Consider the following 15,066-nt stretch of genomic DNA (forward strand, 5'->3'; position numbering starts at 1 on the left):
GAGTTTGAGGCTGCTGTGAGCTACGATGCACTCTACTGAGTGTGACCAATTGACACACTGTCTCAAAAAAAAAAAAATCTAGAATTTCAGCTGTCTAGTCCTTAAGCTCTAGAAAGGAAATCGGCCCAGTCTGTACCCTCTCTCTCCCACCCCAACTCATTAGTGAAGCTGGTTTGCATTTCAGAATAATTACAATTTTTTTTCAAATGTCAGATTTCTTTATTCTTAAAATGTGCACAATACAAAATGTTCAATTTCCTTGAAGGTAAGAAATTTCTGACATTTCCATGTCAATTAGCTTCTTTTTAATCAGAATCCTTCCATTAAAAATAAATAAAAATTTAAATTACTGAACTATTTTCATTAGTCTCAATACCTGTTAAAATACTTAAAACTTTAGAAAGCAGACCTCAGACCTGAGCAGGCCTGGTAGGGTCGAGACGATTCTACACAGTCCCTGCCACCACCTCGGTGTCTCCTTCCATGGCAGCTCAGCACCGGCTGAAACCCTTCCCTCAGGAAGCCACAAGCTTCTCCCACAGACAGTGATGAACGACCTCAAACTGCAGTGTGACCTTGGAGCTAAAGCCAACACTGCCCTCCTGATGCTTTTGTAAAAGACGAGCTCAGCTGGAGTGGAGCCGGCACCCTCCGGCCGCTCACTCTGGGAGAAGAGATACTGAGCATCCCCTCCTGTGGAAGGCTGGCCTGGTGCTCAGGCTGGAAGGAAAACAAGGCAGTGTTGTAGGTGTCCCAGGTGCAGACGAGCTTGGAAGCTTCTGGGTCAAAGTGTGAGGCAGGAGGAAACTCCAGCAGCAGGAGTGGGAGGGGAGGTCATGCTCACCAAGACACAGAGCCCCCTCCTCCAGAAGGTTCTGTCCTCAACCTGCTGATCTTCTCTCAAGCTGTGACAAAAGCATCAGTAAGACAGTGGTCTGATAAATACACTGTGGGACCACCTTGAGTTAGTGAACATGAGGATAAAATATAAAGGAGGAGAAGAGGAAAAAACACTTGCAACTCTCAGCCTCTCGCACAGACAGCCACATAAACACAACTGAGCCTGTTTATCAAAGAAAATGAAGTCGCCAGACCAAGAGCCACAAAGATTCTCTATAAATATTTCCAGGAATAGCACATTTGTTTTGTTTAAGTCTTCAGAGGCAAATTTCCCACCTAATGTTTTGGGTTTTTAAACAACATGTTTAAATTTTAAATGGTAAAGAAATCACGGCCAAAGCCTGGGAGGCCGGTGCCTGTGGGGACCCTCCCCACTTGGCTTCGGGAGCATGAGGCCTGGTGCAGGGTGCCGGCACCCAGAGAGAGGTATGTTCAGCCGTGGGACCTGTGGGTCCCTCCCGGGTGACAGATGAGAAGCACAGCTGACAAAGGGTCTGTAGAGACAGAGCAGACCCCCTCCTCCCCCTTCCCTCTGTGGCCTCTGCTGTGAGCGCTGCCCCCCAGGAAGGACAGATTGGGACCAGCCCTCAGCTGCTTTTCTTTTGTCATGAGATTAGCAAACAAAGGCACTGCCCAGCCTCATCCTTAAGTCCACTCCATAAGGCCTCTGGGGTTGTTTCTGGAAAGTCGGCAAAGCCATAAAACTCACTGGCTCCTCCAGGCCTGGCAAGTTCCAATCTCCTCTGGAATGAAAACTAGCTTCAGAGCACAGAGATGACCAGGAAATCCTTCCTCTTCTGGTTTTGAGCTCCCTGAGCTCCCACTGAAACGTCCCAGTGTAAGTAGAGCCCAGTGGGCAGCTGTGAAGCACCCAGCCCAGGCAGGGCACTGAGAGCCACACTTTCTCTCTGGCACGGGGGTGAGCATCTGGGAGGCCAACTGTGCTCCCCGGCCCTGCTTTGTCACCAAGTGCAGCCTGGGTGGGGGGAGGTAGGTTTTTCCCCAAATATAACATCAAGGCCTTCATGAACGAGGCACTCAGTATAGTAACCAAGATGAAAGCTCCCAGGAATGCTGTTGGCCCACACTCCCTGCCCTCTGTCTCAGATCTGCAAAAGTGAAAACACAGGCATCTTTGCTGGGATCGGCAGAAGGAGCAGACGACGCCAGGAACTCAACTGTCCCCACAGGACACCCAGCGTTCCCTAGCACTGGAAGAGCGTTTGTAAAACGAGGGCTAGGAGGCCAAGCAGTGCCATCTGATGTGAAACCGGTCCAGCGTGTCTGTAAAATCCCTGCTCATAACATTAAAGCCGCAGGGAGATGAGGTGGGGCCATCTTTCCAAAGGCACATCCGCCGTCTCGCTAACAGCACACAGGCTGCTCATGCTACACAGCCGGGTGGTACTGCTTGATTTTCCACCGCTTGGACCTCACCCGGAAGAAAAAGTACATGACCATCAGAAACAAAGATGAGGCCACATACAGCATGACGCAGAGACTCATGTCCAGGCTGGAGAAGCCAGCCCCGAGAGAGGGTGCAGCCACTTCAGCTTCCTTACGGACTCCAGACCTGGATGGGTCCTGGAGTTTCACGTCCAGTCTGTGGTGCAAGCTCTCGGGCAGGGGAGGTCTGGGACCCAGCACACTGGGTGGAGCGGTCTTAGCCTCGTGGGCTCCAGGGGCCTTCTCAGGAGCAGTGAGGCCTCTCTCCTCACCTCTGGCCGGGGCCCCTCCTGCACCAGGGTCTCCCTGGTCCACAGTGTATGTGTCTACGAGGTTGTCACAGCCATAGTACCTCTTCAAGAACGTGAGCACGTGGCCTTCATCCCAGCTGTCCAGGCCCTTAATTTCCTCATGGCAGGTGGGACAGAGGTCCGGAGCAGGCCACGGAACCTTTGGAAACTTGGGATCCTCACTTGGGTGGCCTAGAAAGGACAGGAAAGGGAAAGCCACAAGGGGAAGGGCTATCGGCATCTGCAGCCTCCCACCATCCAGGGCCCCCTGCCCGGTCCCTCTCCTTGACCTTCCCTCTGCCCTGCTCCCGTGGCCCCAGGCATCTTCCTAAAGCACCCCCTGTACCTGTCAGGCTCTAGTGGGTTCCTGGGTCTAAAAACAGAAGAGATGGTGCACTTGGCCCAACCACTGGCCCTCTGGCTCCACCTGCCCCCGTTCCCCTGCACTGTGCCCCTGCCCTCCACGGGTCTGCCCCTTCCTGAAGGTGCACCTGACCCGTCACTGCACAAGGCCCAGATCACTCTGGCTGCTAGGATACTTGGCCACCCTGCCTGGACACTTGCTGTCCACGTTTCCACTGCACTTCAGGCCCACTGGCCCCTCCCAGACTCCAAAATCCCTGAAAGGTCCCCAAAACATGTGTCAAGAGCAACACATGTTCACTACTGGGAAAACCAATAAATAGTGATGTGCAGAGACAAGCAGAGCCCACTCCTGGTTTGAGTCCCAGAGACCACTACTGGCAGGAGGGTCCTCTGGTCCCTTCTGTACATACAAACACACATGTGTCCTGACAAGGACAATAGACTATGCTGTTCCCACAGGTTCTGTCCTTGACTCCCTCCTAGCCTCCCGCAGGACTCTGACTACACAGGGCTGCATGGGACATCCAGTTCCCATGCACGGCCATGCACACGATCCTGCAGTCGCCATCTTTGCACACGCAGCTGTGTGCACTTGTCTGATGACTCTGGGGTGGACTCAGAGCACCCACACACTGAGGCCTGACGCCCGCTGCTCAGCCACCCTTCCAAAGCTTATCACTCCTGCTGGCTGTACATGAAGCTGGAATTCCTACCCCTTTACCCGCTCATTCCTCCCTTGGACCCATGAACACTGACATCACTGCTTTGGGTGGCACCTGGCAGACTATGGAAGCGGGCAGACGTCTGGTGCTGCTTTCAGGACAGGGCACAACCAGAAAGTCCCTACGCTCACACTTGTCCCTTGTGAGTCGCCACAATCCTCCTTTACTTGGTGGTGTATGAATTGCCCACTTGGCTGCCCAACTCAGGACGGCTTTGCCACATGAGTACAAGCACTGGACGGGCCCCTGTCCTGCAGAAAGTGGGGCAGGGGGCACTTGGCAGCTCTCAAAACATCCTCACACCTGATCTGCGGATGTTGGGCAGCCCTCAGGGTATTTCTAGAAGGAAGTAAAGGTAAATAGAACCACTTTTGTTTTGGGACTTTGGAATGCTGGAATCGACAGAGACACTCTGCTCTGGCCCATTTGCTGACCACATGGGCTAATCCTGCTAACCATGTGCCTCATGCTGTCCATGGAGCCACCACACGGAGGAGGGGCAGAACAGAGACCAAGCGTTGTTGGTCTAAAGCTGCCTGAGGGTTCGCACATGAAACCTTGAAGGAGCCAGTGTCGGACAGCAGATCCCACTCACATCTCTGAGAGGACTCTGGGAGAGTGGGTCTCAATCCACAGCTGGGGTTAAATGGGGTGCACAGAACTCTCAAGAGTGACCCTGGGCTGTAGAGCCCCTCTGGGCTGCAGCCCAGCACTGTGGAAACATGTGCAGGCTCAGGCCACGGCCGAAGGCAGGGGCTCCTGGACCCCTCGGGTCTGGCTGCAGTCAGGGTCTGGTGCATTGGAGCTGCCTGCTCCAGGGATAACCGTGTGCACCAGTGAAGAGGAGGGTGGGGCAGAGAGGTCCAAGAGGCACTTGGGGTGGAGAAATCCCGTATTAGGGCCACAGCGGAAGCACCTTACAACTGCAGCTGACAGTGATGGGACCTGGCAAATGCAGAGGTGCCCACAGCCATGTGACCTGAGTTACAGCAGTGGGCACTTAGTGCAAAGAAAAACCAATTTTCTTTAGTGCTTTAGTGTAGTATGTTTTTATAATACAGTGGATTAAATAAAAACTGATAGTTTAGCAGTGTTTTGTATTCATCTCTATTAAGATTTATTTCTCAGTGGAATTATTTTTAAGCTTAATTTTAATCTGCCATTGATTTAGAAATAGTTTGAATTACTTAATTCTAGAAAATACATGTGGCCTATTTAGTTTTTATTTGTTTATTTTTGAGACAGAGTCTCACCATGCCGCCCTCGATAGAGTGCTGTGGCATCACAGCTCACAGCAATCTCAAACTCTTGGGCTTAAGTGATTCTCTTGTCTTAGCCTCCCAAGTAGCTGGGACTACAGGCACCTGCCACAACACCTGGCTATTTTTTGTTGCAGTTGTCGTTGTTTAGTAGGCCCGGTCAGGTTTGAACACGCCAATTTTGGTGTATGTAGCTGGTGCCATAACCACTAGGCTATGGGCGCCAAGCCTTTTTAGTTTTCTTTAAGTAAAACCATCTTCAGAATTTTGGTTTATAGGGTGGTGCCTGTGGCTCAAGGAGTAGGGCGCCAGTCCCACATGCCGGAGGTGGTGGGTTCAAACCCATCCCCGGCCAAAAAACCACAAAAAAAAAAAAAAAAACTAAACAGAATTTTGGTTTACAATCTGAAAATAGATTTTTTTTTTTTTTTGGTCTGAGAATAGATTTTAAGGACACTAAAATTCCTTACTCAAAATTAATTCCAAGTTTTCCAGTATCAAAGTTACCTGGGAGTCTAGTGGCCACCAAAGGGCACAAGGAGGGAGGAAAGAGCCACACAGAGTTCCCTGAGGCTGAGCCCCCTCGGAGAGCTGGGACTAGAAAGCCAGGAAGGGTGGCTGCTCCCCGCAGTGACACCCTCCAGAGCCCTCACCTGGGCTGAGCAGCAGAGCTCAGGGGGCAGCAGTGCTGATGCCATGATGTCCTCACTGCCCACAGGACAGTGTCCAGGCTGTGCCTGCCTGGGCCTTGCACTGTGCTGACCCCTACAACCAGGCCCATGACCACTCTACCCCACAGCACAGGGACACACAGTGTCCCCCTCCTACCTGCCAGGCGGCTGTTCACTACGTTATGCTTCTTCCAAAGCCAAAGAACTGCCTGGTCTGGGGTTTTCACCGAGTCCATGGACTCCTTGGCCATCTCCTCAAAGTGCTCCCCACACTCTTTGCAGCCAAAGAAGGTGCGGACATATCTCCTCACCATCTGCAGCACAGCCTGGGGGTCGTCCTCGAAACCTGTGGAGGGAGGAGACATGCTGGTGCCATAGGCGGAGTCACTGGACACCTGGCTTGCCCGCTTGTCTGAGAGCAGGCATGGGCTGGCATCTGCAGATGGGAGAGGGGCTGCCCGTATGTCTCTTCAGAGGTCTGACAGGAGGACGGACACACAGGTGGCAGACACAGCACCTGCTTGAGTAGCTGCTGGAGTCACGGAAGAATGGCCGCAAGGCCCGGGGGACATCCTGCTTCTCGACCAGGCTTCCCCCTGCCCGGCCCTTGGCCTTATGACCCCAAGAGGGACCAAACCTCAAAACAACGGATGTGCTAGCTGTGCAGAGCTCCCAGAGCCAACAACACTGCTCAGCCCAAGTCCGCAGCTGTCGTGATTGCAACCCTGCAGAGCACGAGCCCACATGGGAATGTGGCCCAGGCGGCGACTCCAGGCTTGCTGCCAGCCTAGTGCTGGGAGGGCCCTCCATAAGCAGGCGGGCAGCTGCCAGGGCTGCTTCTGGGGAAGAGCATGACACAGCGGGGACTGCCCTCTCTCTGCAAAGGCCTTTAAAAGAGAGGAAGCCACACAAAGTTCATGCCACTGTATATACAAACTGGGTGTGAATGAGTAACGCACCACGTTTCCAGAAAACACCCTGGCTCAGGTGGAGGACAGTGGGCATCCCAGAAGGAGCAGCCCGAAGGAGCCATAGGAGCAGCATGGTGGGGCGCAGAGCCCGTCCAGACAAGTGACACAGGACTGAGCATATGAGCTAAAACAGACTGTCATCATCACAAGAAGTGTAGCAAGACGATTACAAAACCCAGCTGCCCCAGATAACACAGACATGGTCCCGAGAACAAATCCACCTTGACCACAGCAGGCCCCTGTGGGATCTCTGTTCACCTGCTAGTACAGGCCTAGTGCTTGTCACGGTTCTGTCCACCAGGGAGAGCTGTCTGCAGGCCTTGGTCCAAGTCTCTGATCTCTCATTAACTGTGATGGTCATTTATTTCACCCAGAGACAGTGAAAATGGAGCATACCACTAACTCCTCCTCGGCCCAGAGCACATCAACCAGCAGTGCCCACAGTGAGGTTGCAGGCACTGGCCTCGTGGCCCAGCCCCACTACCCTCCTCTCCCTGATGGGCCCTCCAGACATCTGCCTCGAGTTGCTGGGTAATCCCTCCCTCTTCCCCACCAAGCCACTGCACGCTCAGGGCCACCCTAATCTTTAAAGTGGACAAGGCCCATAAACCTATACCTGCGGGGGGATTAGCGGCCTCAGCAGGCGTGTTAGTAGATGGGGTTTAAAGGCACAATAAGGAGAAGAAAAACCTTCCAAGACTTAATCCTGCAGTCTCGTCTGACCCAATTCCTTTGTCGGGAGATACACTCCTCGGAGATCACTTCCATTTATGCTGATAAGATGAAGGGGCGGGGGGTGTCTCCCGGCTGTGTGCTGTCACTGTCAGGCCTCCACGCATCACCACAACCGCGTCAGCCTGTGCTCTGCACTGCATCCTGGCAACTCAGCTCTCCTCCGTCACTGTGCTGCCACAGGCCGGCTCCCGCCGCACAAGTGCACGTGCTATTGGGAGTCTCCCCATGTGGACACCAGGCCTACAGCGCACGGCTCACATTGCAGAGGTGGGCGTGGAGGGCCTGCTGCACTAGTCAGGCAAGGCCAGTGCTCTCACTTGCTCCTGGACCCACCAGATGCCCCCAGGTGACAGGGCCACAGGAGCGAGCCCACAGCTCTCACAGAACACCCCGACCTGCCCACAGCACTGCCTCTCAGACTCCTGAGCACATAAGACAGTGGTCGTTTTAAGCTGTAGTAACATTTTGGATTAGCTTGTTATGCACCAAAAAATAACTGTGAAAGAATTTCAGTCTTACTGGATGGAGAGAACATCGGCCTATCATGTTCAAAGACTCTACTTTTGACTTCACATAAACGTTAATAAACCTGAACGGCTGCTCCAGCTGTGAGGCACACATTCGACCATGTCCAGAGTGGATAAAACCTAACACATATTTTAGTACTCTGTGAGGGACAGAAAATGTAACTGTGATTTCAACTGTTTCCTAATAAATTAAACCTGACTTCAGAGTTTAGCAGTGTTCACCCTCTTGTGGCAGCAGCCTGTGCCAGACCTGTCCAGTCTCCACCACACCCTGAGGGTCATCCCCTGGGGAGGGCATGGGCCCAGCAACTGACTTCGGGGAAGCAGAACCCAGAATCCATCCCTGGCATGCTCTGAAGAAGCTGCCTCACGCAGAAGCCCTGGGACTGGCCCCTGCAAATGGCCAGCAAAGATTTCTCCAAGTACGTTTCATGTACTCTTATTTTTCTTTCTTTTTTAGACAGTTTCACTATGTTGCCCTCAGTAGAGTGCCGTAGCATCACAGCTCACAGCAACTTCCAACTCTTGGGCTCAAGTGATTCTCTTGCCTCAGCCTCCCAAGTAGCTGGGACTACAGGCGCCCCCCACAACGCCTGGCTATTTTTTGGTTGTAGTTGTCATTGCTGTTTAGCTGGCCCGGGCCAGGTTTTAACCTGCCAGCCTAGATGTATGTGGCTGGCACCCTACCCACTGCCCACCGAGCTACAGGCACTACCTCTTTTTTGTTATTGTTGTTGAGACAGAGCCCCATCATGTGCCCTGAGCAGAATGCAGTGGCATCTGCAACTCACTGCAACCTCAGACTTGGGCTGTGGGTATCCTGCCTCTTTATCCTCTGGAAGTCACTGGGATTATAGGCGCTTGCTGTAGCAACCGGCGGGGTTTTTCATTTTTTTATGAGTCAGGGTCTCACTGTTGCTCATACAAGTCTTAAACTCCTGAGCTCAAGCAATTCTCCTGCCTCAGCCTCCCACAGTACTGGGATTACAGGCATGAGCCACTGTGCCTGGCTACTCTTATTTTTCAAAGGAAAAAAAGGAGAATGTGCAGTGCAGAGTGACTCCTGTCTGTGCTCTCTACTCTCCCTCTACCTGCAGGTCAGCCTCGTGCATCCCTATCAGTGAGCAAAGTGGGGTCTTGTTCCGTGGCCTGCAGCCACGCTGTACTGTGCACATGAGTGGTGCTGTGTACACATGTGGCACGTGGGCGTGGCCTCAGGGCACCCTCCTGACACTCTGCCTCGTATAGAACAGGCCTTCTCTCCCTGTGTGCCCCTGACAGTACCAGACGCACAGCAGCTGGGGCACCATGCGAGCCAGACCCTGCCCCCTCGCTGAGTGGGCCACTCACCTGTGCCGACCAGCGCTGTGGGATGGGTTGAGGCTTGAACAGTCAAAGTGTGGAACAATTTCCAGAGTGAGCACGGGTAGCCCCTCCACTCAGGTCGGCTTCCTTGACATCCAACCCATGTTATGTGATCACTAAGAAATATTCCAGACATCTGAAAAACACATATACAAAGTTGTTAAAATGAAAATAGTTGGGCAGCGCCTGTGGCTCAGTGAGTAGGGCGCCGGCCCCATATACCGAGGGTGGTGGGTTCAAACCCAGCCCCGGCCAAACTGCAACAAAAAAAATAGCTGGGCGTTGTGGCGGGTGCCTGTAGTTCCAGCTGCTCGGGAGGCTGAGGCAAGAGAATCACATAAGCCCAAGAGCTGGGGGTTGCTGTGAGCCGTGTGACGCCACGGCACTCTACCGAGGGCAGTAAAGTGAGACTGTCTCTACAAAAAAAAAAAAAAAAAAATGAAAATACATGGATGCCCTCTATCTTGATTGGGGTAGTAGTGACATGGTGGGGGGTATATTTATCAAAACTCCATCACGTGGCCTGGCGCCCATAGCTCAATGGTTATGGCGGCCGGCCACGTGTGCCGGGGCTGGCAAGTTTGAACCTGGCCCGGGCCTGCTAAACGACAACAACAACAACAATAGCTGAGCTTTGTGGTGGACATCTGTAGTCCCAGCTACTTGGGAGGCTGAGGCAAGAGAATCACTTAAGCCCAAGAATTAGAGATTGCTGTGAGCTGTGATGCCACAGCACTCTACCAAAGGCAACATAGTGAGACTCTGTCTCAAAAAAAAAAAAAAACAAAAACCTCCATCACCTATACACATAAGATCTGTGCACACCACTGCACGTAAATTTAAATTCAATACAATATAAATGTGAGGGAGAAGTTTTTTTTTTTATTTATTTATTTTTTTTTATTAAATCATAGCTGTGTACATTGATATATTCATGGGGCATCATTCACTAGCTTCACAGACCGTTTACCAAGTTTCACATATACCCTTGTAAGATGCACCGCTGGTGTAATCCCACCAATCCCCTTCCCTCTACCCACCTCCCCCCTCCCTCCCCTCCCTTTCCCCCTTCCCCCTATTCTTAGGTTGTAACTGGGTTATAGCTTTCATGTGAAAACCCTAAATTAGTCTCATAGTAGGGCTGAGTACATTGGGTACTTTTTCTTCCATTCTTGAGATACTTTACTAAGAAGAATACGTTCCAGCTCCATCCATGTAAACATGAAAGAGGTAAAGTCTCTATCTTTCTTTAAGGCTGCATAATATCCCATGGTGTACATATACCACAATTTATTAATCCATTCGTGGATCGATGGGCACTTGGGCTTCTTCCATGACTTAGCAATTATGAATTGGGCTGCAATAAACATTCTGGTACAAATGTCTTTGTTATGATGTGATTTTTGGTCTTCTGGGTATATGCCCAGTAGAGGGATTACAGGATTGAATGGCAGATCTATTTTTAGATCTCTAAGTGTTCTCCATATCTCTTTCCAAAAGGAATGTATTAGGTTTTTTTTTTTTTTTTTTGAGACAGAGTCATACTATGTCACCCTCAGTAGAGTACCATGGTGTCATAGCTCACAGCAACCTCAAACTCTTGGGCTTAAGTGATTCTCTTGCCTCAGCCCCCCAAGTAGCTGAGACTACAGACGCCCGCCGTAACGCCCAGCTATTTTTTTGTTGTAGTTGTTTAGCAGGCCCAGGTGGGGTTCAAGCCCACCACCTTCGGTGTATGTGGCCAGTGCCGTAACCACTGTGCTACAGACACCAAGCCGAGGGAAAATCTTGAAACCTGGAAATGTGGCCTGTTTTATCTCTTTGTGTAAGGGAAAAGTTTATCTGGTCTTGATAAACCAGCAATAGTAAGCACTGACATCCACTTTGAAATTAAGATTAGTTACAATGAAAGTGTTACAAGAAAAGGCGGCCGATGGGCGGCGCCTGTGGCTCAGTGAGTAGGGCGCCGGTCCCATATGCCGGAGGTAGCGGGTTCAAACCCAGCCCCGGCCAAAAACCACACACAAAAAAAAAAAGAAAAGGCGGCCGAGGATGAAGAGCCCGACTCCCCACAGAGGCGGCACATGCACTCCTGAGTAGCAGGACGGCAGTGGAAGTGCTGTCCCTATGTGCAGCGCAGGCACCTCCACCAAACAGGTGGCCATGGCCACTGCAAGTGCTGACCCGTCTCAAGCCCAGTACTGGCTCTCACAAGGGAGTGTCCCATGTCACAGGCATGTGCTGGGCAACACTGCCATGACCCTGAGCTGAGCAAAGGTAGAAGAGAGATGAGGCAGGCAGCCAAGGACTACATGTGCCTCGGCTGCAAGGGGCCAACAGCAGAGCCACAGAAGCACATACTTCAGCAGAGCCACTGCTGGGACCAGGGCCCCGGGAAACCTCTCATGCTGGGTGAGAGGATGAGAAGTGGCCTAGGGTAGCATCGGGTTTACTGCTGCTGTTCACCTCCTGGAGCTGCAGAGAAGCTGCTGACCAGCTCTGTGGGATGGTGGGAGGAAACACTGAGGCCATGGAGGAAAACGTCACCTGCTGGCACCTGGCCTCCAGCGGCAGCCCTGGCAAGGCTACCGTACTCCCTGAGTACATTGTTTTCAGTAGTTTTTAGGTGGGTTTCCTAAAATTAGAAAACAAAACTAGTGCTACACTGCTTTGGAAAATTACATTGGTAGGACCACCTGTCCCCCACCCCCCACTTTTGGGGAACTGTCCTGCTGTACAGGACATGTCCTCACAGTTCCATCAGCCCTGGGTCCTGCCTCTTCTCTCTGAGGCAGGGTCTCGCTCTGTCACCCAGGCTGGAGCACCGTGGTGCAATCATAGCTTGCTGCAGCCTGGCCTTCCAAGCTCAAATGAAACCCCTACTGCCTCAGCCTCCCAAGTAGCCTGGTGAAGTCCCTAACTGAAGTCTCAGCATGACACTGCCACCTCAGGCAGACAAGGGGCGGACACAAAGCTGCCCTAGAAACAGCAGTGGAAAGTGCTGGGGCTGAAGCGTTGAGGGGAAAAGAGGGGCCCTACATCGGGCCTTTCATTTCCGGGCGCCCAGCAGGCAGAAGTGAGCCAGGTGAGGGGCTCCCCACCATCTGGGAGGGGCCTGGGCTCACCCGCATTTTGTTGTTGACCAGGTCAAGGACAGCATCATACGGGATCCTGTCCAGAGGGAGGCTGGCCAGCCACTCTTGCAGCGTCTCCAGCAGCTTCCTGACTGGTGGGCGGCCTGGGAATAACTGGACAAGGAAGGACTCAGCGTGAGAGACGCCTGGGAGAGGTGCAGTCCCAGCCTGGCCCCCTCAAGTGTCCAGATCTACAGAACCAGACCTCAGCCCTGCCCCCACCCCGCCCCTGCCAGCCCCGGCCAGCCCCGGCCAGCCCCGGCTTTGCAGTTAGCAGTTAACTAGTGGGTAACTAGTGGTTAACAGAGAATGGGCCACTCTAAATTCTAAGGACCAGGGTTCCTGGTAGGAGGCCCGCGGTGCTGCAGGGCAGCAGTGGGCAGCACCTCTCCAGGCTGGCCAGCACCTGCCTTCTTGCTCCCACCAGGCAGCCACTTCACAGTGACGGGCCTCCAGTCCTCATGTGTGACCTGGTGTCAAGATATCCTCTCTCATGCCCCCTGCCTTGTCCTCGCTGGTTGTGTAACCATGTGTGGAAGGCGGGTGCAGCTGCCTAAAACACCAGTGTCAGCTCACAGCAGTTCATAGAGGCACCCAGTTAACACGAGCCCAGGGCTCTGTCCTCCTTTAACAAGGGACTCTGATTAAATATTATTAAAGGTGCAAAATATGGGCTGCCAGATGAATTCAGAAACCGAGCCAAATTCTTACTGATGAGGACACTAAACAGCTAGACCCAACACATCACACTCTCAACTCAGGGTCCTGGCGCACATTACAGAACACCACTGCCAACTTACCAGCGGTGTCTGCTTTCAGACATTTACGTAAACTTCAGAAAACTCATTGAGGTTTGGTGCCCATAGCTCAGTGGTTAGGGCACCGGCCACATACACCAGGGCTGGAGGGTTCAAACCCAGTCCGGGCCTGCTAAACAACAATGACAACTGCAACAAAAAAATAGCCAGGTGTGGTGGGCGCCTGTAGTCCCAGCTACTTGGGAGGCTGAGGCAAGAGAATCACTTAAGCCCAAGAGTTTGAAGTTGCTGTGAGCTGTGACACCATGGCACTCTACCAAGGGTAAAATAGTGAGACTGTCCCCCCACCAAAAAGAAAACTCACTGAGAATAACTTATCATTGGTCTTGATTTAGAAGCCACCTATGCTACGTGTGGGAAAGCCAGGACGGGAGTGAGAGGCACGCAGAGCATCGAGGTGAGGCTGTCATCTGGCTGGCGGCCACCACCAAGAGCCACGCTGTCCAGTGTTAATGTGACATACAGATTAGTGGGACACTTTCTTAAAGGAAACAGGGCCAATTAGAGATGTCTGCATTCTGAATGACACAGTTCAACCATCTAAGAACATTCGTGTAGGCATCTGAAACATCATCACTCCTGTAGACATAAATTCTGTTTATTTTTAAAAAATCCTATAGTATAAGTAAAATTCTGGCTATCCAAAGTATTGAATATAAACTATTCTTTAAGGGACCTCACTTCTGACAAGAAGCATCATTTAACATTCAGCCTCCTTATCTGTTAGGCAATAACCAGTAACTTGGGTCCTGGCATTATATCTGCGACCACTGGACGAGGTGCCTCCTCCTACACCAGCAGCAGGAGTGGGGTGGGGGGGAGGGGGCCTGGGCTATCCCAGAGGTCAGAAGCACAAGGCCATAGCTTGGCCCTGGCAAGGCTCCCCTACCACCTCCCTGTTAACCCTGGGCACAGCATGGCCTGAGCCCTCTCCAGTGACCCAAACTGTGGCTTCAGATACCACATCTGTGAGGACGGTCCCCAGGGTGAAGGTCCCAAGATCTCTCCCTGACCCTGGGTAGGGTCTGTCTCCTGTCCTGCCCTCGGGGTAGGATGGCCAGTTCCCCACCAGAGCCAAGCATCTCCAGGCACCTGCTCCATGCAGAGCCAAATGCCCGGCCCAGCCTAGGTCCATACTTTGGAGACGACAGTGACAAAGTCCTTGAGTGTCTTCAGCTCGGCTCCTGCCAGAGAGCTGTGGGCTGCGAGCTCCACCCTCAGCAGGTAGTGCAGGCCCGACTCCAGATCTGCCATATACAGCTTCGACCTGAGATGAGACGGCACAGTCAGGGGTGTGCCAACCCTCCCCATGTGCCCCTACCCCACAGGGAGATGTCCGTGTGGCTGGTTCTGGATGGAGGGTCAGCATCAGCCCGGCCCCACAGACGCAGACATCTGCATCCTCACTCAGTTTGCCCAGAGAGCTCAGTTCTAGAGGAATACTTGCTTGTCAAATTCCCTCCAAACTATGGTTTCTGAATTTTCTTCTTTGTTTGGCTTTTCAGGCAAGAAAAGTAACTTTTTCCTCACATCTGGCAATGACCTCAAATAAGAGGAAAAGAAGGAGCGGAGAGACTTCACACTGCGAAAAGAGAGGGCGAGGGTCAGAAGAGTTGCCAAAGGCAGACAGCCAGGATGAGCCCCTCTGTGTTTAGGAATGCTATGCCCGACCCACCCTCTAGCCTTCTTGGGGCAGGGTAGGAGACAGTGGTGAACAGACGCTGAGCAGGCCAGGCAGGCTGAGCCTCCACCTGTGAGGGGGAGATGCTCCAGGCCAAATCCATGGATAATCACTGGGTGTAGTAAGTACTGTGATTCATTATGTTTGGGGGGACCTTAAGATGTCTCATAAAGCTGGTTTG

The 15,066-nt window shown here is 52.4% G+C and overlaps 1 protein-coding gene across 1 annotated transcript in view; it reads right to left on the reverse strand.

The window, feature by feature from the left end:
• Positions 1-195: 195 nt before the first annotated feature.
• Positions 196-15,066, reverse strand: part of QSOX2 (quiescin sulfhydryl oxidase 2) — a 41,838-nt gene continuing 26,967 nt past the window's right edge. Inside the window, exons 8-13 of the mRNA XM_053573742.1 lie at positions 14,652-14,786; positions 14,342-14,471; positions 12,378-12,500; positions 9,238-9,388; positions 5,812-6,000; positions 196-2,828 (exon numbers count right to left, since the gene is read on the reverse strand). Coding sequence (XP_053429717.1) covers positions 2,290-2,828; positions 5,812-6,000; positions 9,238-9,388; positions 12,378-12,500; positions 14,342-14,471; positions 14,652-14,786 — 1,267 coding nt within the window. The 3' untranslated portion in view covers positions 196-2,289. The remainder of the gene's footprint in view (positions 2,829-5,811; positions 6,001-9,237; positions 9,389-12,377; positions 12,501-14,341; positions 14,472-14,651; positions 14,787-15,066) is intronic.

This window comes from Nycticebus coucang, chromosome 2 (genome assembly GCF_027406575.1).
Source record: "Nycticebus coucang isolate mNycCou1 chromosome 2, mNycCou1.pri, whole genome shotgun sequence".
NCBI classification, from domain to species: domain Eukaryota; kingdom Metazoa; phylum Chordata; class Mammalia; order Primates; family Lorisidae; genus Nycticebus; species Nycticebus coucang.